The 26,377-nt window shown below is 44.1% G+C and overlaps 1 protein-coding gene across 6 annotated transcripts in view; it reads left to right on the forward strand.

Moving 5' to 3' along the window:
- INTS10 (integrator complex subunit 10) overlaps nt 1-23,516 on the forward strand; it is a 36,260-nt gene extending 12,744 nt beyond the window's left edge. For 2 of the 6 annotated variants that reach the window (XM_068531904.1, XM_068531907.1), the window contains 8 exons: nt 6,366-6,522; nt 7,665-7,747; nt 8,475-8,627; nt 11,329-11,437; nt 15,973-16,052; nt 17,173-17,335; nt 18,185-18,278; nt 23,127-23,516. In XM_068531904.1, the coding sequence (XP_068388005.1) occupies nt 6,366-6,522; nt 7,665-7,747; nt 8,475-8,627; nt 11,329-11,437; nt 15,973-16,052; nt 17,173-17,335; nt 18,185-18,278; nt 23,127-23,283 (996 nt within the window). In that variant the 3' untranslated portion in view covers nt 23,284-23,516. Of the gene's footprint in view, nt 1-6,365; nt 6,523-7,664; nt 7,748-8,474; nt 8,628-11,328; nt 11,438-15,972; nt 16,053-17,172; nt 17,336-18,184; nt 18,279-18,819 lie in introns of all 6 variants that reach the window. The other 4 variants (XM_068531908.1, XM_068531909.1, XM_068531906.1 and 1 more) reach the window with 4 other exon arrangements.
- Nucleotides 23,517-26,377: the final 2,861 nt, after the last annotated feature.

Consider the following 26,377-nt stretch of genomic DNA (forward strand, 5'->3'; position numbering starts at 1 on the left):
CTGTGTGACAGACTCTAACTCCATCCACCTCATTACAAATACCTCCATTTCGTTTCTTTTTATGGCTGAGTAATATTCCATTGTATATATGTGCCCCATCTTCTTTATCCATTCATCCAATGATGGACACTTAGGTTGCTTCCGTGTCCTGGCTATTGTAAATAGAGCTGCAATGAACATTTTGGTACATGACTCTTTTTGAATTATGGTTTTCTCAGGGTATATGCCCAATAGTGGGATTGCTGGGTCGTATGGTAGTTCTATTTTTAGTTTTTTAAGGAACCTCCATACTGTTCTCCATAGTGGCTGTATCAATTTACATTCCCACCAACAGTGCAAGAGTGTTCCCTTTTCTCCACACCCTCTCCAGCATTTATTGTTTCTAGATTTTTTGATGATGGCCATTCTGACTGGTGTGAGATGATACCTCATTGTAGTTTTGATTTGCATTTCTGTAATGGTTAATGATGTTGAGCATCCTTTTATGTGTTTGTTGGCAATCTGTATATCTTCACTGGAGAAATGTCTCTTTAGGTCTTTTGCCCATTTTTGGATTAGGTTGTTTGTTTTTTTGATGTTGAGCTGCATGAGCTGCTTGTATATTTTGGGGATTAATCCTTTGTCAGTTGCTTCGTTTACAAATATTTTCTTCCATTATGAGGGTTGTCTTTTCCTCTTGTTTATGGTTTCTTTTGCTGTGCAAAAGCTTTTAAGTTTCATTAGGTCCCATTTGTTTATTTGTGTTTTTATTTCCATTTCTCTAGGAGGTGGGTCAAAAAGGATCTTGCTGTGATTTATGTCATAGAGTGTTCTGCCTGTGTTTTCCTCTAAGAGTTTTATAGTGTCTCGCCTTACATTTAGGTCTTTAATCCATTTTGAGTTTTTTTTTTGTATATGGTGTTAGGGGGTGTTCTAATTTCATTCTTTTACATGTAGCTGTCCAGTTTTCCCAGCACCACTTATTGAAGAGGGTGTCTTTTCTCCATTGTATATTCTTGCCACCTTTATCAAAGATAAGGTGACCATATGTGCATGGGTTTATCTCTGGGCTTTCTATCCTGTTCCGTTGATCTATATTTCTGTTTCTGTGCCAGTACCATACTGTCTTGATTACTGTAGCTTTGTAGTATAGTCTGAAGTCAGGGAGCCTGATTCCTCCAGCTCCATTTTTCTTTCTCAAGATTGCTTTGGCTATTCGGAGTCTTTTGTGTTTCCATACAAATTGTGAAATTTTTTGTTCTACTTCTGTGGAAAATTGCCATTGGTAGTTTGATAGGGATTGCATTGAATCTGTAGATCGCTTTGGGTAGTATAGTCATTTTCACAACATTGTTTCTTCCAATCCAAGAACATGGTATATCTCTCCATCTGTTTGTATTGTCTTTAATTTCTTTTATCAGTGTCTTATAGTTTTCTGCATACAGGTCTTTTGTCTCCTTAGGTAGGTTTATTCCTAGGTATTTTATTCTTTTTGTTGCAGTGGTAAATGGGAGTGTTTCCTTAATTTCTCTTTCAGATTTTTCATCATTGATGTATAGGAATACAAGAGATTTCTGTGCATTAATTTTGTATCCTGCTATGCAAATCAAACAATGTGATACACCATATTAAGAAATTGAAGAATAAAAACCATATGATAATCTTAATTGATGCAGAAAAAGCTTTCGACAAAATTCAACACCCATTTATGATAAAAACCCTCCAGAAAGTAGACATAGAGGGAACCTACCTCAACATAATAAAGGCCATATATAACAAACCCACAGCCAACATCGTTCTCAGTGGTGAAAAACTGAAACCATTTCCTCTAAGATCAGGCACAAGACAAGGTTGCCCACTCTCACCACTATTATTCAACATAGTTTTGGAAGTTTTAGCCACAGCAATCAGAGAAGAAAAAGAAATAAAAGGAATCCAAATCAGAAAAGAAGAAGTAAAGCTGTCACTGTTTGCAGATGACATGACACTATACATAGAGAATCATAAAGATGCTACCAGAGGGCTTCCCTGGTGGCGCAGTGGTTAAGAATCAGCCTGCCAATGCAGGGGACATGGGTTCGAGCCCTGGTCTGGGAAGAACACACATGCTGCAGAGCAGCTAAGCCCATGCGCCACAACTACTGAGCCTGCGCTCTAGAGCCTGCCAGCCACAACTACTGAAGCCTGCCCACCTAGAGCCTGTGCTCCACAACAAGAGAAACCACCACAGTGAGAAGCCCGCACACCACAATGAAGAGTAGCCCCCGCTCGCCTCAACTAGAGAAAGCCCGCGTGCAGCAACGAAGACCCAATGCCGCCATAAACAAAACAAAAAACAAAACAGAACAAAAAGAAAAGATGCTACCAGAAAACTACTAGAGCTAATCAATGAACTTGGTAAAGCAGCAGGATACAAAATTAGTGCACAGAAATCTCTTGCATTCCTATGAGTTTCTTTGCTGAGCAAAAGCTTATAAGTTTGATTTGGTGCCATTTGTTTATTTTTGTTTTTATTTCTTTTGCCTTGGGAGACTGATCTAAGAAAATATTACTACGATTAATGTCTGAGAATGTTTTGCCTATGTTCTCTTACAGCTGTTTTATGGTGTCATGCTTTATATATAAGTCTTTAGGCCATTTTGTGTTTATTTTTGTGTATGGTTTGAGGGAGTGTTCTAATTTCATTGATTTGCATGTGGCTGTCCAGCTTTCCCAGCACCACTTGCTGAGGAGACTGTCTTTTCTCCATTGTATATTCTTGCCTCCTCTGTTGAAGATTAATTGACCAGAGGTGTGTGGGTTTATTTCTGGTCTCTCTTCTGTTCCATTGATCTACATGTCTGTTTTTGTGCTAATACCATGCTATTTTGATTACTATAGCTTTGTAGTATTGTCTGAAGTCTGAGAGGCTTATGCCTCCAGCTTTGTTCTTTGTCCTGAGAATTGCTTTGGCAATTCTAGGTCTTTTGTAGTTCCGTATAAATTTTAGGATTATTTGTTTTAGCCCTGTGAAAAATGTCATGGGTAATTTGATAAAGGATCACATTAAATCTGTAGATTGCTTTGGGTAGTATGGCCATTTTAACAATATTAATTCTTCCATTTCAAGAGCATGGGATACCTTTCCATTTCTTTGAATCATCTTCAGTTTCCTTTATCAGTGTTTTAGAGTTCTCAGCATATAGGTCTTTCACCTCCTTGGTTAGGTTTATTCCTAGGTTTGTTTATTTATTTATTTATTTATTTATTTAAAATATTTTACTCTTTTTTTTTTATAATTCTTTATTTTATTTATTTTTATTTTTGGCTGTGTTGGGTCTTCGTTTCTGTGCGAGGGCTTTCTCCAGTTGCAGCAAGCGGGGGCCACTCTTCATCACGGTGCGCGGGCCTCTCATTATCGTGGCCTTTCTTGTTGCGGAGCACAAGCTCCAGACACGCAGGCTCAGTAGTTGTGGCTCACGGGCCTAGTTGCTCCGCAGCATGTGGGATCTTCCCAGACCAGGGCTCGAACCCGTGTCCCCTGCCTTGGCAGGCAGATTCTCAACCACTGCGCCACCAGGGAAGCCCAGTTTATTTATTTTTTGACGTGATTTTAAATGGGATTTTTTTTTTTTACTTTCTGATATTTCATTGTTAGTGTGAAGAAATGTAACAGAATTTTGTATATTTATCTTGTATCCTGCTACCTTGCTGAATTCATTTATTAGTTCTAATAGTTTTTGTGTGGAGTCTTTAGGATTTTCTATGTAGAGTATCATTTCTTCTCATACAATGACAGTTTAACCTCTTCCCTTCCAATTTGGATACCTTTTATTTCTTTTTCTTGTCTAATTGCTGGGTTAGGACTTCCAATACTGTGTTGAATAGAAGTGGTAAGAGTGGGCATCCTTGTCTTGTTCCAGATTTTAGTGGGAAGGCTTTCAGCTTTTCATCATTGAGTATTATGTTGGCTGTGGGTTTGTCGTAAGTGGTTTTATTATGTTGAGATATGTTCATTCCCACTTTGGTGAGAACTTTCATCATGAATGGATGTTGAGTTTTGTTTTGTTTTGTTTTTTTCTTATTTATTTTTTGGCTGCGTCAGGTCTTCATTGCTGCGCAAGGGCTTTCTCTAATTGCAGTGAGCAGGGGCTATTCTTCGTTGCAGTGCACAGTCTTTTCATTGCGGTGGCTTCTCTTGTTGCAGAGCATGGGCTCTAGGCGTGCGGGCTTCAGTAGTTGCGGCACACAGGCTCAGTAGTTGCGGCACGTGGACCCTAGAGTGCACGGGCTTCAGTAGTTGCAGGGTGTGAGCTCAGTATTCGTGGCACGCAGGCTCTAGGGTGCGCGGGCTTCAGTAGTTGTGGCGCACAGGCTTAGTTGCTCCACAGCATGTGGGATCTTCCTGGACCAGGGATCAAATCTGTGTCCCGTGCATTGGCAGGCGGATTCTTAACCACTGTGCCACCAGGGAAGTCCAGATGTTGAGTTTTATCAAATGCTTTTTCTGCATCTGTCGAGATAATCATGTGGTTTTTGTCTTTTCTTTTGTTAATATGGTGTATCACATTGATTAGTGTTATGTTGAACCATCCTTGTGACCCTGGAATGAATCTAACTTGATCATGGGTGTATGATCATTTTTATGTATTGTTGGATTCAGTTTGCTAATATTTTGTTGAGGATTTTTGCGTCTATATATCAAAGATATTGACCTGTAATTTTCTTTTTTTGTAGTGTCTTTGTCTGGTTTGGTATCAGGGTGATGGTGGCTTCATAGAATGACTTTGGGAGTGTTCCCTCCTCTTCAGTCTTTTGGAGGAGTTTGAGACGGATTGGTATGAGTTCTTCTTTGTGTGTTTGGTAGAATTCCCCAGTGAAGCCATCTCATCCTGGACTTTTGTTTACAGGGAGTTTTTTAAATTACAGATTCTGTTTTAGTGATTGGTCGGTTCAGAGTATCTGTTTTTTTTCTTGATTAAGTTTTGACAGGCTGTATGTTTCTAGAAACTTGTCCATTTCTTCTAGGTTGTCCATTGCATTGGCATGTAACTGTTCATAGTATTCTCTTATGATTTGTTTTGTTTCTCCAGTATTGGTTGTTAATTCTCCTCTTTCATTTCTTATTTTATTTAGTTCCTCTCTTTTCTTCATGGTGAGCCTGGCTGGAGGTTTGTTGGTTTTGTTTATGAGGATTGGAGCTTTTAGCTGAAACATTTTTACATATTTTTTAAAAATTTTATTGAATTTAAAAAATTCAGTTGATTCAGTTGATTTACAGTGTTGTATTAATTTCTTTTGTACAGCAAATTGATTCAGTTATACATATGTATTCTTTTTCATATTCTTTTCCATTATGGTTTATTACAGGCTATTGAATATAGTTCCCTGTGCTATACAGTAGAATCTTGTTTTTTATCCATTCTATATATAATAGTTTGCATCCGTTAATCCCAAACTCCCAGTTCTTCCCTCCCCCATTCCCACCCTTGGCAACCACAAGTCTCTTCTCTATGTCTGTGAGTCTGTTTCTGTTTCATAGATGTGTTTATTTGTACATATTTTTAAATGGTCTTAGTGGGGTAAAAATCTGCAGGGAGAATTTAATTTGAGTCAATGAATTAATAAAAATGACATAGGTAGAATAAAAGATTCAAGAAATGTTCAGGAAAATAAAGTGAAATGGAGCTTTTTTGACTTTACTTGTTTTTGGCAAAAAGTCTGACCATACTCAGTGGCATTTACAATAGTTGCCTTTCTCTGAGGCCCTCTCTTTTTTTGGGCTTTATTTGAGGTGAAGAGCAAGAAACGTAGGAAAGTTTATTATAAAGTAAAATGGGTAAGTGCAGACAAATGTAATTCCTGGCCAGACACCTTGCATTGGGTGGCCATTGGAGAAGTTATATGCAGTGAACAAAAGATAAGTAACAGTTTCTCTTAATTATTTCTCAGGGGACTCAGGCTTTAATTTTATTGTACTACAGAACAAACTGTTTCTTGGAAGCAAATTAAATGTCACATATTGGAAAAAAGTAAACTGTAAAACAGGTGCTACTTAATTAAGCTGTATCCCTAAATGTAAAAATGTAAGTTTTGGCTTTTATAACATTGATATATTTTTTAAGTTATTGGAAGTTTTAACTCTATGGCTTTACTCTGAAGCCAACATAAGCTTAGAATTTATCATCAGAAAACCTTAATTTTAAAAGTAACTATCAAATGCGTGAAAGGATGAAAATTTTGTTACTTTTTAAAGCTAAATTGTTAAATTCAAAAAAATTGTATTATACTCATGATAGTATCCTTTGATATGAAATTCATATAATAGAATTGACAGCGATAAACATAATAATGTTTAAGTAGTGACTATCTTTATAACTTTAATCATGTTCTTCACATTCTCTAAGCAGAGTTCGGACGATGAAGACTGTTCAGCAAAAGGAAGGAATCGTCACATTGTTGTCAATAAGGCAGAACTTGCTAACTCGATCGAGGTGTTGGAAAGCTTTAAGCTGGCCAGAGAGAGCTGGGAGCTGCTCTATTCCCTGGAATTCCTTGACAAGGGTAAGGCATGCTTATCCTGCTGTGATATTTCATTTTTTATGTGAAATCGTCATGCCGAAAAGGTTCATTATTCTACTCGAAATGTCAAGTCACTAACGGCTAATTAAATTGATTACGGTAGTTCACACATTTCATAGGATTCTTTTTTGAGCAGGAAATCTAATCAGTTATAAATATTCAAATAACCATTTACCTCTTAGCTCCTGCACTGGGGATGTATTATAATCAGGGTTGGGGTGGACTTGGAGGGAGGGGGGTTTGGTCTTTCTGTTAAAATTTATATTGCTGGCCTTTTTTCTTGCTGGGTTTGTCTGGTGCTTTTAGTCGCTCTGCCCACTGCTTGGTGCCCCCTCCAGCCACATGTGACTAAGGCTGCAGAAGGTGGTGCTGTGCTGCCTGACTTGACTCCGTTGCTTGAAAGCCCAAATTCCAAACACTGCAGAAAGCCCGCTTTGAGCATAGAAATGAGAGGGAGTTTCCTCTGTATAATATTTACACTACTGAGTATTTCAACATTACTCAGAAATCACTAGCACTCTGCTAACCAGCATATTTTCCTGTACTTTGGGATCAAGGCCGTTACTTTCCTCCTGGCCAGTGGACAATTGTCCCTGGCCTGCTCCTGTCACGTGCCTATACAGACTCCTTGTTTGATGTGTCATGTCATAGTTTCTAAGTAAACATTGCATCATCCAGTTCATCCTTGTCACATCTAGAATGGTGAATAGGTATGTGACTTTTGGAGGGGATGTTTTTCTTTAGGTATAAATCGACTTAAAAAAATGAGTGAAACTCTTAGTGTCATATATTTATTACTTTAACTGGGTGAAAGCAAAGCAGTTTAAAAGATAAAGTAATGTGTGAAAAGCATTCTGAGCAGCTGCTAGCACATGATGTGTGCTTAGTAAGGGTTGGTGCCTAATAAGATTATTGCTTGTGTATTACTGGTAAGTATTCTGCCCTAACTTTACTATCTAACTGAAAGTCCAGACCATTGTTTTAGAAATCAAAGTCTAAAGTTACATCCATTTTTTGGTAATTTGTTTCTCTCTGACTATTGTTCTGTTGGTGGGTATGTCAGTTTTATTCTCTGCTTCTGTGTTACTTATGTCTGGTAAATTAGCTTTTGAATTCTTGCTCAGAATTTACAAGAATTTGTTTGGCGTGGAAGACGGATACTTGGCTTTGGTTGAGAATCTTCCTCAATGATGTGATCATCTATCAGGTAGTGTGTGTTTAAGTACCTGTGTCTTGACAGGACCACGGTTGCTGCGAGCATCTTCAGCGTGAAGGTGTGTGCGTTTCCTCCTGCTCTGAAGGCAGATGTTCTGTCTTCACTGGTGAGGGGATTGTGGTCCACTTTCAGCTGAGAACAGCTCCGGACGGCAGGCCCACATCTGGGTTACTTTTGGGGGGTCCAATCACACCCCTCTGTAAAAGTAAGAGTTCTATTTCTCAGTGAAAGACAAACACTGCTCACCCCTCCTCTCTGCTCTGGGGGAGCCCTGCTGCCTTGCTCTGCTGTCCTCGAGCTACTTATGCCCAGAAGGGAGAGGGGATTCAGTAATGAGAGGGAGAGCTTCCAACCCCTGTTGTTGAAATGAGCAGGTTGCAGCTTCCAGCCTTCATGAAGGAGAAATGGTATTAATAGTAAAATATTCATAAAGAAGTGGTATATCCAAAATGTACTCTACCAAAGAGCTTGTGGCATTTTATTTAGTCTCAAGAATTAAGACTAGAAAGAAAAATCTTTGTATTTATGAAGTTCCCCTACAGATCCTCCATGTAGCTTTAGCTAAGTTGGTTTGATTCTGTAGCTAAGTCTCCATTCCCTCCTCAAATGATTAAGCACAGGTGCCTGATTTGTGGTTGCTTGCTTGCTAGTGGCGTAATTAGCTCTGGAGATTCTTTAATGGCACTGTGTTTTCCTCCTTGCTGTGTGACTTTCCAAGGGTCAATATAAAAAGGCCATAGCCAGCCTGCACCACTTGGCAGCTCTCCAGGGACCACTTCCTCAGCCACAGATCTCGGGACAGGGGACCTTGGAGCATCAGAGGGCGCTCATCCAGCTGGCGACCTGCCACTTTGCCTTGGGGGAGTACAGAGTGAGTACTGGGTGCCTGGCACGGGGACGCACAGGCACACTCGGCGACCCTGGGGCTTTCTTTTTTTTTTTCCCAGAGTGGCTTTTTAATTCAGTGCATGTTTACTTGAAGCTTGCTCTTTCTGCCTAGATTTTATTATCTAATCCGCTGGTAAAAAGCTTAGTGATGCTGTTTAATTTCCTCCTTTCTATAGCTTCCCTCAAGTTAGGCTTCCATACTTTTCACATTTCCCACTCATTATTCCATTTGTTGGAAGATGATTTTTACTTTCTTGCCTGGAATCCCTTTACGGTGGAGTTAGTCCTCTTGTACTTGGACAGAAGAGGCCTTCACCAAGTGGGAGATGGAGATTCACAATAGCTTATCTGAACCTCAGGTTCTCTTTTTATGTGGTGGTGGCACCTGCTAGGGGTGTTGCAGGAGCAGCTGTGTGAACAGACCTGTCTTCTCTGTGCTGTGAGCCCCTCCTTGCACGGTGGCCGCACAGCGTCGGTCCGCAGTAAACACCTGCATGCGGTGAGCGTGATCAGCACAGCTTTGTACGCAGTTACTGGATAGATTCAAGTCACACCTTAACACACAAACTCTCATTTCTTCTTGTCTCTCTATATGTTAAGTTGATTACTTTGGAATTAAAAACCCTAAATTAAATTTTTTAACTTGAACTTTGAAATATGATTTATAATTTGCCGTGATGAATTTTAGAAAGAAAAAGTTAATAAGTATGTGAAGTATGTGCATTTAAAATTGAAATGCTTTTCTACCATCACTTATGTCGTCAGGTGCCTAATTCTAAGTTTCAGTTGATTCCTTTTGAGAACTTAAGAGAGCACATAGTTATGCACACAGATACACATGTGTCGTGTAGAATTAGACAGCCGTGCACGGTACTGCTGTTCTGCATTGTACGAGGGAACGTACAATAAACTGGTAGATTTGATTAAGCTACACAGACTCATTCTCTCTGAGGGCTCCTGTTACCACCTCCGTGCGGGTCGCTTTTAGGCTTTCATCTTTGGTTTCTACCTTACCCGATTCCTGAGTCTCTGACTGCCTGTCTTTGGCTGGGACTCAGCATGTCCAGATGTGCATTTCCTTAGTTCTCTGGACCTTAGACACCACCTGTCAAGTCACAGAGACTCTTACTCAAGCTGGTCCTTTTGTCTCTTCCAGGATGGGGCACCAGTGCTTTGGGCATAGTGCCTTTTATTTCCACTGCCACCACCCTAACCCACGGCTTTTAACTGAGTTTGTTGCCTGTAACCATTTTTCCAACCCTATAAGTTACGGTCAACTCTCTACAACATTGCTGTCATCATTCCATTTCATCGAGGTGTTGACTTCCTGGGTGCCCCAGGGTGGGATCCCCGTGTTCAAAGACATCTAATTTGAGTTGGAGAGAGAAGTGAAGGTGTTTATGTAAGACAGTTAAAAATCCAGTGCTAGCGGTTTGCCTCAGACTTGTGCACAGCAGTCATTCAGGGAAGGGTGGTTTCACCCGGGCCCGCACCCTCCGGGAAGGATTTACGGGAAAGCCTGGCTGAAGCTGGGTATTGAAGAATGGCAGCATATGATTCTGAGTCAACTCCTGGTCCCACTACTCACTAGCGCTGTGACCTATCTAACTCCAGGGTTCAAGTTCTTAACTACCCAGCTGCCGATCTCTCAAAGCTGGAGCTTCACGACCCTGTGGCCGTGGGTGGTTCTGGATGTGCCAGGATACCGACCCCTCAGCCCCAGGCAGTTAGCTGTGGCTTGAGCAGCTAAGCCTCGGGTCATTTGCTGCCAGCTCTGAGCAGCCTTACAAATACTATTTTCTGGACGTGCCAAGACATGAAAAAGGTTGGGAAGCATGGATTTAAGATTCCACTTCGTCATCTGTAAAATGGGGGTAGTAGGGGGTTGTGCCTGACACACAGGAAATGCGCCCTCAGCCGATTCTGACTGTTACTACTGGAATTTGATGGGTGGACAGGAGGTGATGCCCTGCTCTCTGTGGCTCGAGACCACCTGCTCCGTGGGGCACCTGGGGCCGCCTCTCATCCACCAGCATGTCATCGGTCCAATTTCGTGTCTGTTTCCTAAACCATGCCCTCCTTCCCCTCAAGGGAATTGCCAAAACCAGTAGAAAGCCTTCCCCACGTCTTTCTCTCCGCCTTTGAAAACCCGTTTTTCTCTTTTCCATATTTCAGATCCTGCCCCCCTTTAAGGCTTAGATCACCTTCCTGCCTGAAATTTTTCCTGCTAGTTTCCTGCCTGTGTGTGTTTCTACTTAGTTTTAAATTATGCTCTAAACATACCATTTTAGTCCACCACCATGTGTCCCATTTTGTTAATTTTTCTATTCAGTGAGTTAGTAAATGTCCTTAAGATGGGGACATACTTCTTTTGGATTCCACTGTGCTGTGAAACACTTTGGTAGTTTAGTTAATACTTGATTAATTTTTAAGTTTTGTTCTTTTGTTTTTTAACAGTGAAGAATGAGTTAGTGTTCCCTGAACAGTCTAGTATGTGGATTTAATCTTAGTTATTTTTCTACACTCGGTGTCAAGCAGGCAGTACTGGTCACGTGGCGTCCTGGGGCCGTGCGCCCGAGCTCTGTGCACAGGTGGCCCCACTTGTGCTGCAGAGGTTTTAGTTACCTAGATTTGGTTTCAGTCAGAAACTTTCAGTTAGTTCCTTCTGGTCTTGTCTTCTCTAGATGACGTGTGAGAAAGTCCTTGATTTGATGTGCTACATGGTCCTCCCCATCCAGGACGGAGGCAAGTCACAGGAAGAACCCTCAAAAATAAAGCCCAAGTTTAGAAAAGGTACAGTGACAAATTTTATTTTTATTTTATAGAAATAGCTTTAGGACCTAAGGCTGGGAATTTTTTGTAATTCCTGACAACATAATACCACGTGATCTGCAGAGCTTGACAAATTGTATAAGAAGCGAAGTGCTCGCCAAGCTTTTCGTGGCTCTCATTTCATAAGCAGCCATAAATCTGTCCTTCTTCCAAAGTTCTTGTCAATTTCTGAGTTTGTTGTCTCTTTGAAGAATATCAGTGAGCTCCTTTTCCTATCTTTACCAATTCTAGGAAATCTTGTAATAATAAGTTGAAAAGGATCTCTTAGCATGTCTCTCTTGGGCTGTTTTGAGCTTTACCTCAAGTTGCTCATTGTTGAAAATCTACGTAAATTGAGCTGTGATGCTTCATAGGAAAGGAAGAGAGCCCCACTGTCATGATCTAAGTTCCATCTTAGAAGTTGGAAAAAGATGATCTGTCAAACCCAAGCCAAGTAGAAAACGGGGAATAATAAAGACAAGAGCAGAAACTATTGCAATAGAAAAAAACAGAGGAAATTAATAAAGCAAAAAGTCAGTTTTTTGAAAAAAATTAATGAAATTGATGAACCCCTAACAAGATTGACCAGGAAGGTAGTAAACACAAATAACCAATATCAGGAATGGAAGAGGGAGTGTCACTCCAGATCGTGCTGAAATCAGAAGGACAGTAAGAGAATAGGTTGTGAATAACTTTATGCCAATAAATTTAACAATTTAGGTGAAATGGAAAGAATTCCTTGAAAAACACAACTTACCAAAACAGACACAAAATGAAATAGAAAATCTGAATGTTTTATATCTATCAAAGAAATTAAATTTGTTGTCAAAAACTTTCCCACAAAGAAAACTCCAGGCTCAGTTGGCTTCACTGTGAATCTTGTCAAGCATTTAGGAAGAAATAACTCCAATCCTGTACACACTTTTGGAGAAAATAGAGAAAGAGGGAACACTTACCAATTCAGTTTTTAAGACCAACATAACCCTGATAGCAAAACCAAACAAGAGGAGGACATTAAAGGCCAGTGCCTATCATGATCATAGATGCCAAAATTCTTAACAAAGTATAAGCAAATACAGCAATATATAAGAAAGGTAATACATAACGGCCAAGTATACCGGGAATGCAAAGGTGGTTTAACACAGGAAAACCAATCACTGCAGTTCACCACATTAGCAGATTAAAGGAGAAAAATCATAAGATTGTCTTAATAGATGCAGGCAGAATTCAATTATGTCCGCATTTATCATTCATGATTTTTTTTAAATCTTAGTAAACTAGAGATAGGAGGAAACTTCCTCAGCATCATTTTTAACTATGAAATATTGAATGCTTTCCTCAAGACCAGCAGCAATACAGGGGGTGTCTGCTGTCAGCACCTCAATTCAACATCCTGGAGATTCTAGCAAACACAATAGGCAAGAAAAAGAAAGGTTGAAAAAGAACCGTTTTTGTTCACAGCTACATATTTGGCTATGTAGAAAAGTCAAGGAACCTCCAAATAGAATAACATCAAAACCCATAAAATACTTAGGGATAAATTTAATGAAAGATGTGCAAAATCATGTTTGTAGGTTAGAAGACTCAATATTGTTAGGATACCAGTTCTCCCCAAATCTCTCTGTAGATTCAATGCAATCCCAATCAAAATCCCAGCAGACTTTTTTTTTTAATAGAAGTTGACAAACTGATTCTAAAATTTATATGGAAGTACTACAACAGTTTTGAAAAAGACTAACAAAATTGGACAAGTTACCCTACCTGATAGCAGGGTTTAATATAAAGCTACAGTTATCCAGACAGTATTGGCATAAGATTGGAGAATCGAGAAATGGACCCACATAAGTATGGTCAAATGATTTTCCATGAAGACGCCAAAGTAGTTCAATGGAGAAAGGAAAGCCTTTTCAACAGATGGTGCTGGAACAAAGGGATCTTCATGTAGAAGAAAAAAAGATCCTCACCTCCTACCTCCCATTATTCACAAAAATTAATTTGAGCTGGAGCAGAGACTAAATGGAAAAGCTAAATGATAACATTTTTTTAGAAGAAAATTTCTTTGAGACTGGTAGTAGGTTTCTTAGGACACTAAAAGCTTTCTAGAAGACAAAAGCATGAGAGCTTTTTTTTTTTTGACAGTTTTGATACTTATTGGGAGTTCATTATACTATTCTGTTTACTTTTTATATGTTTGGGATTTTCCACAACCAAAGGTTGAAAAAAGTAGATATAGCCCAGACCCCTTCAAAAATTAATACCTCTGTGGAACAGAAACAGATCAGGTGGGTAAGACTTGACCTAGCAGACATCAAGACTAATTTTAAAGTGTAGCATTGGTGTAGAGATTGACCCCAGGAACAGAATAGAGAACCAAGAAACTGGTAGCATTACAGTTCAGTGGAGGAAGAATGAATGTATCCCAATAGTGGTACTGTTACAGTTGATGATCCAAATATAAAAACGACAGAAAAGAGATTCCTCCTTCATACTACACAAGAACCCTTTAAATTTTAATATTTAAATATTAAAACTAAAACTTTTAAACTTTGAGAAGAAAATACAGAAGGCGATCTTTGTTGCTTTCTAGTTAGAGAAGGATTTAGGCTACAAAGAGCACACGACATAAAAGATTAGTGAATTTGATCACGTTAAAATCAAAATACCAACAAAAGATATTATGATCAGTGAAAAGCTATAGACTACAAGAAAATTGTCCAGCACAATTTATATATTTATATACTTACATATTCAACAAAAAATTAGTATCCAGAATTTTGAAAGAGCTCCTGTAAGAAACAAATAACCAACCCCCCATAGAAAAATAGGCAAAAAATATGAACAACAGATTCACAGAAGCCAAATGGCCAAAAACTACTTGGAAAGATTCTCCACCTATTATTAATACAGGAAATTCAGATTAAAACAATAAGCTATCATTTTCCATCAGGATGCAGAGAGTAAAGGGTGGCCGTATTGACTGTCTGGACGTGAAGATACGCATCGCCCACGTGCTTCTGGAAGGCGCATAGATTCATATGGTCACTTTGGAGAGCAGTTTAGCAGTACCAAGTTGCACATCTCACTACCTGGTTATGTGCCCCTTCCAGGTATAGACTTTAGATCAGTGATCTCCAAACTTGGGCCCTCAGCTACTGGGTCATGAATTTCCAATAGAAATTTTCTTTTTTAATGAGGTAGACTGTAACAGTATTATTAAAATGAATGTATCTCCACTAAAAAGGGTAAATTTTATTTCACGAACCTTTTGTTTTAGACACACAATTGACCCTTGAGCAATGCAGGAGTTAACCCAGGGGCTCAGACCCACCCCTCCCCGCAACGGTCGAAAATCTGGTACTGCTCTCTGCCTCAAAAACAGGAATTGACCAATGACTCAGCCTAGGGCAGGAAGCTGGAACAGTTTGGATAAAATCAGGGCTCAGAGTGCAATTCTTTTGATTCCACATGTTGTGATCTCTAATCCAATATAAACTTTTCCCCACACTTAGTTCATTTAGAGATCTGTAAGATGAAAATGCAGATACTGTATTTACTGAAAAATCCATGTATAAGTGGACCCGTGCAGTTCAGACCTGTGTTGCTCAGGAGCCAGCTGTATGAAATGTGTAAGTGCATGTGCACAGGGTCCCTACGTGAAAAGTGTATTTATTTCTTGCTACTTCTTCCCTCTTGGGTAGAGAAGGATTTAGGATAGAAAGAGCACACAGCATAAAGGAAAGGACTATGGTCTTGGTTTGAAAAACAACCATTGCTTAGAGTTTTTTCCGCAAGTGCACAAGAAAATATATATAAGAATGTTTATTTCAGCATTGTTGGTAATAGTGAAAAATTGGAAATCTCAGTGTTCACCATAAAAGAATGGATAAATCAGTTGTGGTCAATGTAACCAACAGAGCACTACGTAACGCAGAAAACCAATGAGCTAGAGCCACAGATATTAGTACCAAAAACAATCTGCAGAAAGATACGTACGCCATGACACCATTTATATAGTAGAATGAAAACACGCGAAACGTTTCTCTGTGGTGCGTGAATATAGATTCCTGTGTTAAAAGCAGGCAGTGTGCACAGGAATGATGAACCCCCATTCAGAATAGCAGTCTTCTCTCAGGAGGGAGGCAAGGGGTGGCATCAGAAGAGGAGAACTGAGCTCGCGATGCTTTACATTAAAATCTAAAACTAAAGCAGATGTCAGCATTTTATACAGCTGAGTGGTGAGCACTCTGGTGTTTGTAGTAATCTCTGTCATTTTCTGTGTACTTCAAATGTTTCATAATAATAAGTATTTAAGCAACTTTAGAAATTTAGATTGAGAAATGAAATCCAGAGACGATTGAAAAACCAGTTTCATCTTCACTCAATGTAATTGTGATTTAACTGTGTTGAGACCATGTGATTGTTGCTTATCCTTTTCCTTTTAAGGAAAGCACTTTAAACATTTGCTTCTCAAAGCTCTTTTCTTTGCTACTAACAAGTATATTGTGGACTTTTCTTAGGTTCAGACCTGAAGCTTCTGCCTTGTACCAGCAAGGCTATCATGCCCTATTGCCTGCACTTAATGTTAGCTTGTTTTAAGGTAAGCTTCACATTGATTACTGTAAAGGAAATTAATTTGCAAGATTGTTGTGATGATCTGGAATGACATGAATTGAGAGCCTTACGCACAAATGTTAGTTTAGTCCTTTGAAAAACAGGTTGGTGTAGTGAGGAAAGCACATGGGCAAGGAATTAACAAATATTTATTAAATATCGACTGCACTAGGCAAAGATGAGTAGGAACTAATCCCCATCCTCGAGAGGTTTACGGTAACAGTGGGACAGATAACTTACAGGTAATAGTGGGGTGGATACGCAAATAACCTCGCCTGTGGTAGTGTCCAGTAAATATTTTATGAATTAGCCTGCGAGTCAGGATATATTAGCTACAGAAGAAGGGAGCACAAGTGCTGTTGGGCTCATGGAGGGATGTGAGTTCATTATCACAGGCGTAGGGCATGAGCACGAGCACGTGCAGAGGCCCAGCAGACCCAGGGAAGTCTGAGGACCGGGCTGTGGGGAGCGGAGGCCTGGGGTGGACAGGCTGAATTGTCTACGAAGGCTCATGAGCAGCGGGCAGCAGTATCCGGTCTCCCCTTCAGGGCGGTAATTCCCAATCCTGACTCTTGATCTGAAGCACTGAGGCGACAGAAACAATTTGAAGTGACTTCAGGCACAGCTGCCGGTTTAGAACCAGAAGCCCTTTGACGGCTTCTCACTTCACACCCCTGCGTCCTCCTTCCTGTGGCTCCCGCCGGCCTTTCTCCCCAGTCCCACGGTCTCCTCAGACCCTCCTCTCTAAGGGGGCCTCTCGCCCGCCCTCCATCCCCCCCCCGGCCCCTTAAAAGAAGTCCCCAAATTCTCCTCTGTTGCCCAGACCGCTCACCTTCCTCGCGCCCTCATCCCCGCGCTCAGAGCCTCGGTCCCACCCTGCGTGTCCCGCTCCCGCCAGGAGGCTCACGAGGGTGCCGGGGGGCCGGGTTCTGAGATCGGGCCCCTCCTCACCGGCAGCGGTGACATTTGCCAGGCAGGCTTGACTTCTGCTGTCCCTTCTGACTGGTGACCTTAGTCACGCGCTTCCCTGTAACAGCATTTTGGGGGAAGTGGTATCGGGTGTGTGTGAGATCACCCCGTGACTCCCTCCCCTCTGTGTCCTGCAGCTGAGAGCCTTCACAGACAGCAGAGACGACATGGCGCTGGGGCACGTGATCGTGCTGCTTCAGCAGGAGTGGCCGCGGGGAGAGACCCTTTTCTTGAAAGCCGTCAATAAGATTTGCCAGCAAGGAAACTTCCAATATGAGAATTTTTTCAATTATGTTACAAGTATCCTTTTTCTTGTTTGAGCAGAAGAAATGCTTGGTACAAAAATGAACGAACCATTTGGGGTAGGAATAATGGTTTTGGTGATTTGGGGGGAAAGGAGAAGGAATGGTGACTTAAAATGGGATTGTGGCAGCTGGTTTTGTGAAAGTCATGAACGGCTTCAAAGAGGAATCAGGAACGTGGACAGCCCTGTTGCATTTTCCGCTTCAAGTGGCTTCTTAGGAAGGTACCCAAGGTGCCTGAAGTAAGAGCCTGCAGGCTCCCTGCAGGCCCCGAGTGACTGCTGGGGCCGTAGACTGTGATTCTCCGTTGGCCTTCCTCTGGGAACAGGGCCCCTGGGGTCTGGGGTGACAACAGCAGCCGTCACAGGCCCGCGGGGCACCCGCCAGAGAAGCTGCCCCACCCAGCACTGGCTTTCGTGATGGGGAGTGTTGGTTAGGGAAAGGTCTGGCGTTCATACTTCACTGCTTCTCGTAATACATTATTTTTGAGTTGCAAGGCGTCTGACATCCCTGCCCAGGCGCCTAGAGCAGCGTTTCTTAACCTTTGGGCGGGGGGAGGGGGGCGGTGTGTGTAGCACCTCTTCCGCCTCTTTCGTTTCTTATTAAGAAAAGAAAAGATGCTGCTCTTGGGACCCTATAGGCTCTGCTCGGTCAGCTACCTGAGAAACGTGCTTCTCTTCGTGAGGGCGCTGGGCTGGCATAGGGACCGCTGGGTTTGGACTCAGGCAGCGCTGGGTTGCTGGTGCGGTCGCCGTGGGCAGGCCACTCCGTGGCTGCGAGCCTGTCTCCTCCTCCAGGAGAGCAGGGCTCCAGGCTTTCTCACGTGCTTCCCTGAATCTGGCCTCAGATATCGACATGCTGGAGGAGTTCGCCTACCTGAGAACTCAGGAAGGTGGGAAGATCCATCTGGAACTGCTACCCAATCAAGGAATGCTGATCAAGTAAGGGCACCGTCTCCTGCTCTCTGTGCTGAGTGCCCGCCTTCGTGTGCTTGTAGGAAACATTTGTAAATGTCTGTGGCTTTCAAACAGTCATCAGAAAGGAATCCAAACCTGGTCTCTGTTTTGGAGAGTAGATTTGATTCCGGGAATCCTTTTGAAAGACTTGGCACTTCCTTAACTACATTTCAGATAAAACATTATTTTAATTGGGGTAGTTCCGTCACTTTTGATACTTACTTCACTAGACGAAAGTCTGATTCATGGTATCTTTTCCGTTCCAAAACTTACAGACTGATCCTATAATTTCTGATTAGAAGTAGGGTGCTTGTAATTAAGAAAAGCCATGCTTAACTGAAGTTGAGCCGGACTGGGAAAAACTGCAGACCTAACTTCCACACTGTACTTGGGCCTCAGTGTTGACTGAAGCCCTGCTGAGCACCTGCCCACTCAGCAGGGTGGGGCTTGGTCTTGGCACTCCCCACTCCTGGATGAAGTCAGTGACCATTTATGATTTTTAAATGCCCTTGCTTCTGCCCTTCAGTCCTCATTGCAGTTTGGACAGTACATCCTCTGTGCCGCAGACGCCTCGCGTAGTGTGATGTCCATACTTCCTCCTCTGCGTCCTGCACGTTCAGCGTGTGTGGGTCAGGATCAGAGTCACTGCAGGAGACCGAACCCCGAGTGAGAAGAAAGTGTTGCTGAGGCTGACAGATTCTCCTTTTTCACTCACTTGTGAAAGGGACGAGTTTTCAGTGGAAAGCCAAAATCCGCGTCTCGTTCTGTCTTCGGGGAGTGTTGTCGAGAGGGAAGTAAGAGGTGTCCCTCTGGACTCCCGTAGGCTCGGGGCTGGGGCATCCAGGCAGCACAGTGTCCTGTCAGGAATGGGAAGGTGGGGTGCTTGTCCTTCACCTTGCAAACGTTACTAAAGATTCTGAGCATCTGACGTGAAAGCGCAAGACCTTTGTACGTTAGCTGGCTCAGGCGGGGGACCAGACACGCTCATCTTCCCACGCCGGTAGCTCCCCTAGAACGTGGGGAAAATAATTGCATGACTCAAAATATTCTTCACCGTGCTTGAGAGTAAAGCTGGCTTTTTGACACGGAAGCCTAGGTAACCCCTTTTATGTTGTAATTTCCAGGTTTTGAGGCTGGACACACAAACATACCTTTAATAGCTTTTTCTTTAATTCCCATGAATGCTCACCATACAAATTGTCATAATATGGAGACAACCTCAGTAGAATCAACTCCGTTTACTTAGGTTAAACCTAAGTTTAATAATCCTCACACTAGGTAATGCCTAGCTGTGAATGTGAGAGAAGAAAGAGGCTGTCAGAAAATCAGTGGTTGAGTCTCAGACTTCATTCTACTGAACCTGTCTTCTCCAGCCAGTTTTTCTGAGCTGCACAGTGACACGGGAACATGCAGACAAGCCCTCGGACGAGGAGTGGAGGCGAGGGCTGTTGGACACCCAGACGGTGTCCTTAGTTAAAGAAACCCTTGATTTCTTCTAACTCCCTGTAGAAGACCATTAAGTCTCTTAGGAAGCCTGCTGTTCCATCAGTTTGGAAGCAGGACTAGGGGCTGTTGCTTAGTGAGCTGACAGTGTGAGTCTCGGGGTTCATTTGAAACCTGCCTTTCAAATTTCTGATGAGAAACTACCGCGGAGAAGCGGGCCGCCTGAGACAGTTGAGGTATGGTCGGGATCTTGAGTAAAACTGTCACATTCCTTTTCCCTTTGGGTCGCAAACAAATTGTCTGAAGCCATTGTGGACCTTCTGGGGGGCCCTCCAGCCGAGCGCAGAGGTGCAGGGAGCAGAGTCCAGCCTTCCTTCGGGTGAGGCTGTGAGTCCATCCTGGTTGTGGTGTCTGGGCTGCAGCAGGTACGGTACCAGCGCCGAGGGCACGGGGGCCTGACCGGCAGGAGGGACGAGCTCTGATTCTTACCTACACGTGCTGCTCTCTTGTATTTTGGAGTTGAGAAATGCTTCTGTGCCGATGCTTGCAGTACCCTGGGTGACACAGAAACCCACGTCCTGTGTGTGCCCCGAACTGGGTGCATGATGACGCTCTCGGAGGCGATCACCCGGCTAATGTACTCATTTCTGTTGTTACAGAATCCCGCAAAGCCATGGCCCGGACTCTTGTTTTCCCCCATCTCTGCCTTTTCTCAATACTTTTTGAAATTTAAACTCAACCTTTCTTTGTCAAAAACATGGCCAGCCTCTCCAGTCCTCTTGAAAGGGCCTCTTCAGTCTGGGGCTTCAGTCCCATCAAAGATGGTTCTAAAAAGTCACGGGTGTCTTTCTGGGATCGGCATGGACGTGGCAAGCGTGGAGAGCAGAGGCGCTGGATTTGAGACTCTCTCCACGGCCGTTCCATGGCATCTCCCCGTCCTCTCCCCTGGCCCTTGCTTTTCATGCCAGATCTCAGCGGGCTGAGCTGGGGACCGGCAGCCGAGAGGCCTGGGGACCCACGTGGGCCACAGCCGTGCAGCGGGGGGGACTGGTAGCCTCTGTCCTCCCGAAACAGCTGCCCGAGGCCTGAGGCTGGCGGTTCTGTGCAGCCTGCCCCCCCGTCTCATGCCTTTTCTCTGGAGTGTTGTTTTTAAGTGCAGGCTGAGTCGGTGTGGGTGTTTGAATGCCGCTGTTTGCTGTTTTTTAAAGGCCTTCTAGCCCTCCCATGGGGTTACTGCAGCAGGAATTCTTACCTGTGCTTCAGCCCAGCATACAGACTGCTGACAGGTACCAAGTGGACACACCTGCTCATAGTGTACTGTTTGTCGACATGTTTTACTGCCCATGGTTTTCAGCTCTTTGTTCCTCAGTGCTCTTTTTCATGCTTTATTTAATTTTTTAATTTGTTCTGCATTCCTTGGCAAACCATCTGGTTGTAATATTGTAACATTTCTTATTTTTTTCCATAAGTTGCCAGTGTTTTTGTGTTCAATTTAAAAATCATTATGGATCTGGAAATAAGTGAACGTTACATAAAACTGTGTAAGACTAAGTGCACATTACGTTAGGCACTAAATTATGATTCTCTTTTGGTAAAACATAAGGCATTCGGTCCTAAATATTTAAGGATGCTGAAACTTATTCTAAGTAAATTTTTATTCTCAGATTTTCGTATTAGTGGCCAGTGTTGAGGTCTTGGTCTAAATGGGCATAAGCACAGTATCTTCCTGCCACTGGTACTGTTTTTTTCCGACCTTACCTTTCCGGATTGAAAATATTTGGTAGGCTAGAATGCTACATTTACTAGTTGACTTATCCTGGTCTTAAACCACAAAAGCTAATTCGTCCTCTTCTTCATCCAAACTTGCCAGAGGGATAAAGACTCTGATAGAAATACAGTTGAGTTGTACCGCTCTTCATATATGGAAACAACACCTTTGGCCTGTGACCAGCAGGACACAGCATTTTATTGCATTTTTACTAGTATTAAGGGGAGCGTGTGCTTGGAGCCATCCGTGCCCTTTAGCTCGGTGTCTGCAAATACCAGTGTCTTTCAGTGGGTCAGAGGGAGGGCTCCCATTTGGGGTTGCAGTCTGGGTCCCCCAAGAGCAGTATCTCAGGGCAGCATAAAGGGGCTGCATGAGCCCCCAGCGGGGCTCACTGACACTGTGTACTTACTTCTGAGTCACCAGCCGGACCTGATTAGAGACATCCACAGAGAACTGGCTGTGCTGTCTCACTGTGGTTCTGTAAACTGTCCACGGGCGTTGTAGGGTGTCCTGTAATATCTTACCCTTCTAACAAAGCCTGTTCTGGTTTTCTTTTTCCTTCTGTTACATTGCAACTTTCTGACTTCCGTTGTACGTATTTTATATAATTCAAGTTTTAAAAACAGAAACATTTTTTAGAGTGGTTTCAACAGTTTAATCTTGGCCAGTACCTGAGAATGTAATTTTAAATTCCTGTGACTGTGTCTTAGGGAAGTTAGGCAGTGGGAGTGGGGGATGGAGGTGGCTTCTGTTTGTCTAAATCTACCCAATTACTGACTGGTAGTTAAAACGCCTTTCCTTTTGATTGAACCCATTGAATTCTGCTAGGTTTTTCTTTTGCTTCCTTCATTTTGGTGTTTGGAGTTTCCTGGGGTTTCCTCTGTAATTTCCTTCTCTGAAGCCCACCCTCCAGGGCGTCGTGAAGGACGCACCTGTGCTCCCGCCGGCCCGGCCCAGCATGCAGGGAGGGCTCCCGGGCCCCAGCAGGCCCTCAGGAAGCTCTTCATCAGCGACTCTGCTTCTCTCTCCCCGCCGGTGCCGGACTCTTGTCTTGGGGCCCCAGCTCCTCCTGCTTCTTCGCAAACAGACCTGGAGGAGCTGTCCCGTCCCGGCATCGCAGGGAGAGAGGCACGCTTGTGGCCCGGTGCTGTGCGGCAGCCGAGCCTTCCTGAGCCTGTCACGGGGCACCGGCCGGGGGCCGCGGCCATGGCCATGCTCACTCAGGCATCCTCCTGCCGCTGCTGCCTCTGCGCTCAGCTGGCCTGGCGGGACCCAAATGGTGTGGCCGGGGTGGTCCGGACTCCGTCAGCCCCAAGTAACTGAACTGTGCGTGAGTCACAGCGGGAAGCACAGCGTCAGGGCTGCAGAAGTTAGAAGCCAAGCAGGCAGCATCTCGCCAAACACGCGATGTTTAGAATAGCCTTTTCCTGAGTGGGGAATACGGCTCTCCGGCTTTAAGTCTTTCTGAAGAGGAACGGGCAGTGGAGGCTGTTTGGTTGGGGCTTTTTTCTTTTTTAAACTTTTCGCTAGATTTGAGGCAGCCTGTTCTCCTGCCCCAGAGTCACTGACCTGTGCTGCCGTGCTAACTGTGGCGTCCGTTTGTTTCCCTGTCGCCGCCCCAGGCACCACACGGTCACCCGGGGCATCACCAAGGGCGTGAAGGAGGACTTCCGCCTGGCCATGGAGCGCCAGGTGTCCCGCTGTGGGGAGAACTTGATGCTGGTGCTGCACAGGTTCTGCGTCAACGAGAAGATCCTGCTGCTCCAGACGCTGGCCTGACCGGCCCTCCCGCCAGAGGCAGCGCACAGCCGCGGGGCTCTGGGGGAGACACAAAGCGCGGATGAGCGCTGCCGTCGTCGCTCTTCGAAAGGAGAAGACCAGCGGTGTTTTAACTCATTGGTCGCTTAGAAGTAGTTCCCAACAGTCCAAGAAGCTATTACTATTTTTGTCATATTTTGTAATTTTTGTAAAACAAAAGAACCTGTTTTGTAAATAAAATCATCCTAAATTTGTGGGGTTTTTTTAAATTTTATTTTCAATTCTTAGAGTTTCTGAACAAGAGTGTACTTTACTTAAAAAGGCATTTCCTTCCATGTTCTCCAGATTTTCTTTTCCATAGTTAGTTAGGTTTTGGTGAATATCACATATCAACATAATGCTAGACCTTTTCCTCCGGGAAGTTTTAACACCAAAAACCTTTGTGCCATGATGAACTTGAGTGAACTTCCACTGAAGGCGCCGTGGGGGGCCAGGGGGGTGGGGGTCCTGCCCAGTGGCCTGTGGAGGGCGCCTCCCCTGCCTGTCGGCTGCTGTCACCTGGGTGCCCTGAGCCAGACAGCCTGGCCTCCGGCCTGGTTCTGCCCAGCCCTTTACTTGCCACGTACCAGGGACAGGTTCATGTCCCTCAAGCTTGTCATGGGAAATACAGGCACTGGCCCTTCCCTCCCAGCTGGCTGTAAAGACAGTGACGTGACACACTTGGGATGGGGCCTCGCACTTCTAAGCACAACACTGGGGTCAGGGGTCAGGTTCATTTCTTTTGCTGTTCCTGAAATATATCAGGTAAGCATCACATGAACAGTTGTTTCTGGGGGGATGTAAGAATGAAAGAGCTAAGAATTTGTTCAGTTACTGTTAGTGAACCAGGCCCATTGGCCCAACATGCAGCAAGCCAAACGCTGAGAGGCCAAGGTTTGCAGCTGAGAAAGACTTTATCCCTAAGGCAGCCAAGCGAAGAGACAGGAGAACGAGTCTCAGGTCCGCCTGCCCGAAGGCAAGGGGCTTGGGGTATGTGTGTTGTGAGCAGGGTGGTCTCAGTAGTGGGGACAGATGAGGTGATGGGTATTCTGTGCTGGGGCATCTGGGCTCGTGCATCTGCACGTTCACAGTGGAGGCAGCGAACACCATCTGAGGGTGGAGACTTCTGGCGGCAGAGGCCGTTCATGGGAACCCCCAAGGCCCAGTTTCAGGAGCAGTGGTCCCAACCGGTCCTAGCCAGCTCACATCGGGCAGGAGCTGATTACAAGTTCCTGGGCTATGGGAGGCCGGGAGGCGTGCATTTAAAGAGGAAGAAAAGAAAAATAACCAAAGTGAGCTTGCTCAGTGAAAGCAGGCCACAGGGGTTTTTAAGCTGTTCCCTTTGCTGCTGTTCTGTGAGAGAGGCTCGGGAACTTCCGTTAGTCGCCAGTCTCTGTCAACCCTGTGGGGCATGGTTTCATTACTGTGCACAAAAATTTTAGAAATCTTTTCTATATAAGACCCTTTTATAGATTTATTAAAATCGATGGGAAACTGCAACAAGAGAAGCCACCGCAATGAGAAACACGTGCACCACAACGAAGAGTAGCCCCTGCTCGCTGCAACCGGAGAAAGCCGCGCACAGCAACGGAGACCCAATGCACCAAAAAAAAAAAATTAATTTTAAAAAAATCAATAGGAAAGGAAAGACGGTGAGGTAGAAGGACTTTGAGCTCACCTCCTCTCATGAGCACACCAAAATCACAACTGCTGAACAACCATCAAAGTCAAAGACTGGAACCTACCAAAAACAGATGTTCTCCATCCAAAGACATGAAGAAACCACAATGAGACAGTAGGAGGGGTGCACTTGCAATATAATCAAATCCCATACCACCCAGGTGGGCGAACCACAAACTGGACAATAATTATATTGCAGAAGTTCTCCCACAGGGGACTTCCCTGGTGGCACAGTGGTCAGGACACCGTGCTCCCAATGCAGGGGGCCCAGGTTTGATCCCTGGTCAGGGAACCAGATCCCACATGCATGCCACAACTAAGGGTTCATGTGCCACAACTAAGGAGCCCGCAAGCTGCAGCTAAGACCCAATGCAACCAAATAAGTAAATATTTTTTAAAAAGTTCTCCCACAGGAGTGAGAGCTCTGAGCCCCATATCAAGCTCCCCAGCCTGGGGGGGCGGTCCAGCATTGGGAGGGGGAGCCCCCGGAGCATTTGGCTTCGAAAGCCAGTTGGGCTTGACTATAGGAGCTCCACAGGACTGGGGAAAACAAAGACTCCACTCTTGGCACACACAAGGTCCTGCGTGCACCAGAACTCGGGGCAAAAGCAGTGACTTCACAGGAGCCTGGGCCAGACCTACCTGCTGGTCCTGGAGGTTCTCCTGGGGAGGTGGGAGGGGGTGCCTGTGGCTCTCTCTGGGGTCATGAAAACTGGTGGCGAACGTATCAGGGAGTGTTCACCTGTGTGAACTCTTGCTGGAGGCAGACATTTTGCTTGGCTCATTAGCACCAAGACCTGGCCCTACCCAACAGCCTATGGCTCCAGTGCTGGGATGCCTCAGGCCAAACCAACAGGAGGGGTAAAGAGCCCCACCCATCAACAGACAGGCTGCCTAAAGATTTCCTGAGCCCACAGCTACCTCTAGACATGGCCCTGCCCACTAGAGGGCCAAGACCAAGCTCCACCTACCAGTGGGCAGGCACCAGCCCTTCCCACCAGGAAGGCTGCACGAGCTGCTACACCAGCCTCATCCGCCAGGGGGCAGATACCAGAAGCAAGAAAACTATGATCCTGCAGTCTGCAGAACTGAGTCCACAAACGCAGATCAGAACCTACTCTGGGACCAGCTGGTCCCTGGCCCTTGGGTGATGAGGGGAGTGCACTGCTGGGACACATAGGACATCTCCTACAGAGGGCCACCTCTCCAAGGTCAAGAAATGTAACTAACCTACCACATAAATAAAAATGCAAACAGAAATGTAAACAAAATGAGACAGCAAAGGAATACATTAGAGATGAAGGAACAACATAAAACACCAGAAGAACAACTAAGTAACGTGGAGATAGGCAATCTACCCGAGAAAGGGTTCAGAGTAATGGTCCTAAAGATGATC

Source organism: Eschrichtius robustus, chromosome 21 (genome assembly GCF_028021215.1).
Source record: "Eschrichtius robustus isolate mEscRob2 chromosome 21, mEscRob2.pri, whole genome shotgun sequence".
In the NCBI taxonomy this organism is placed as follows: Eukaryota; Metazoa; Chordata; class Mammalia; order Artiodactyla; family Eschrichtiidae; genus Eschrichtius; species Eschrichtius robustus.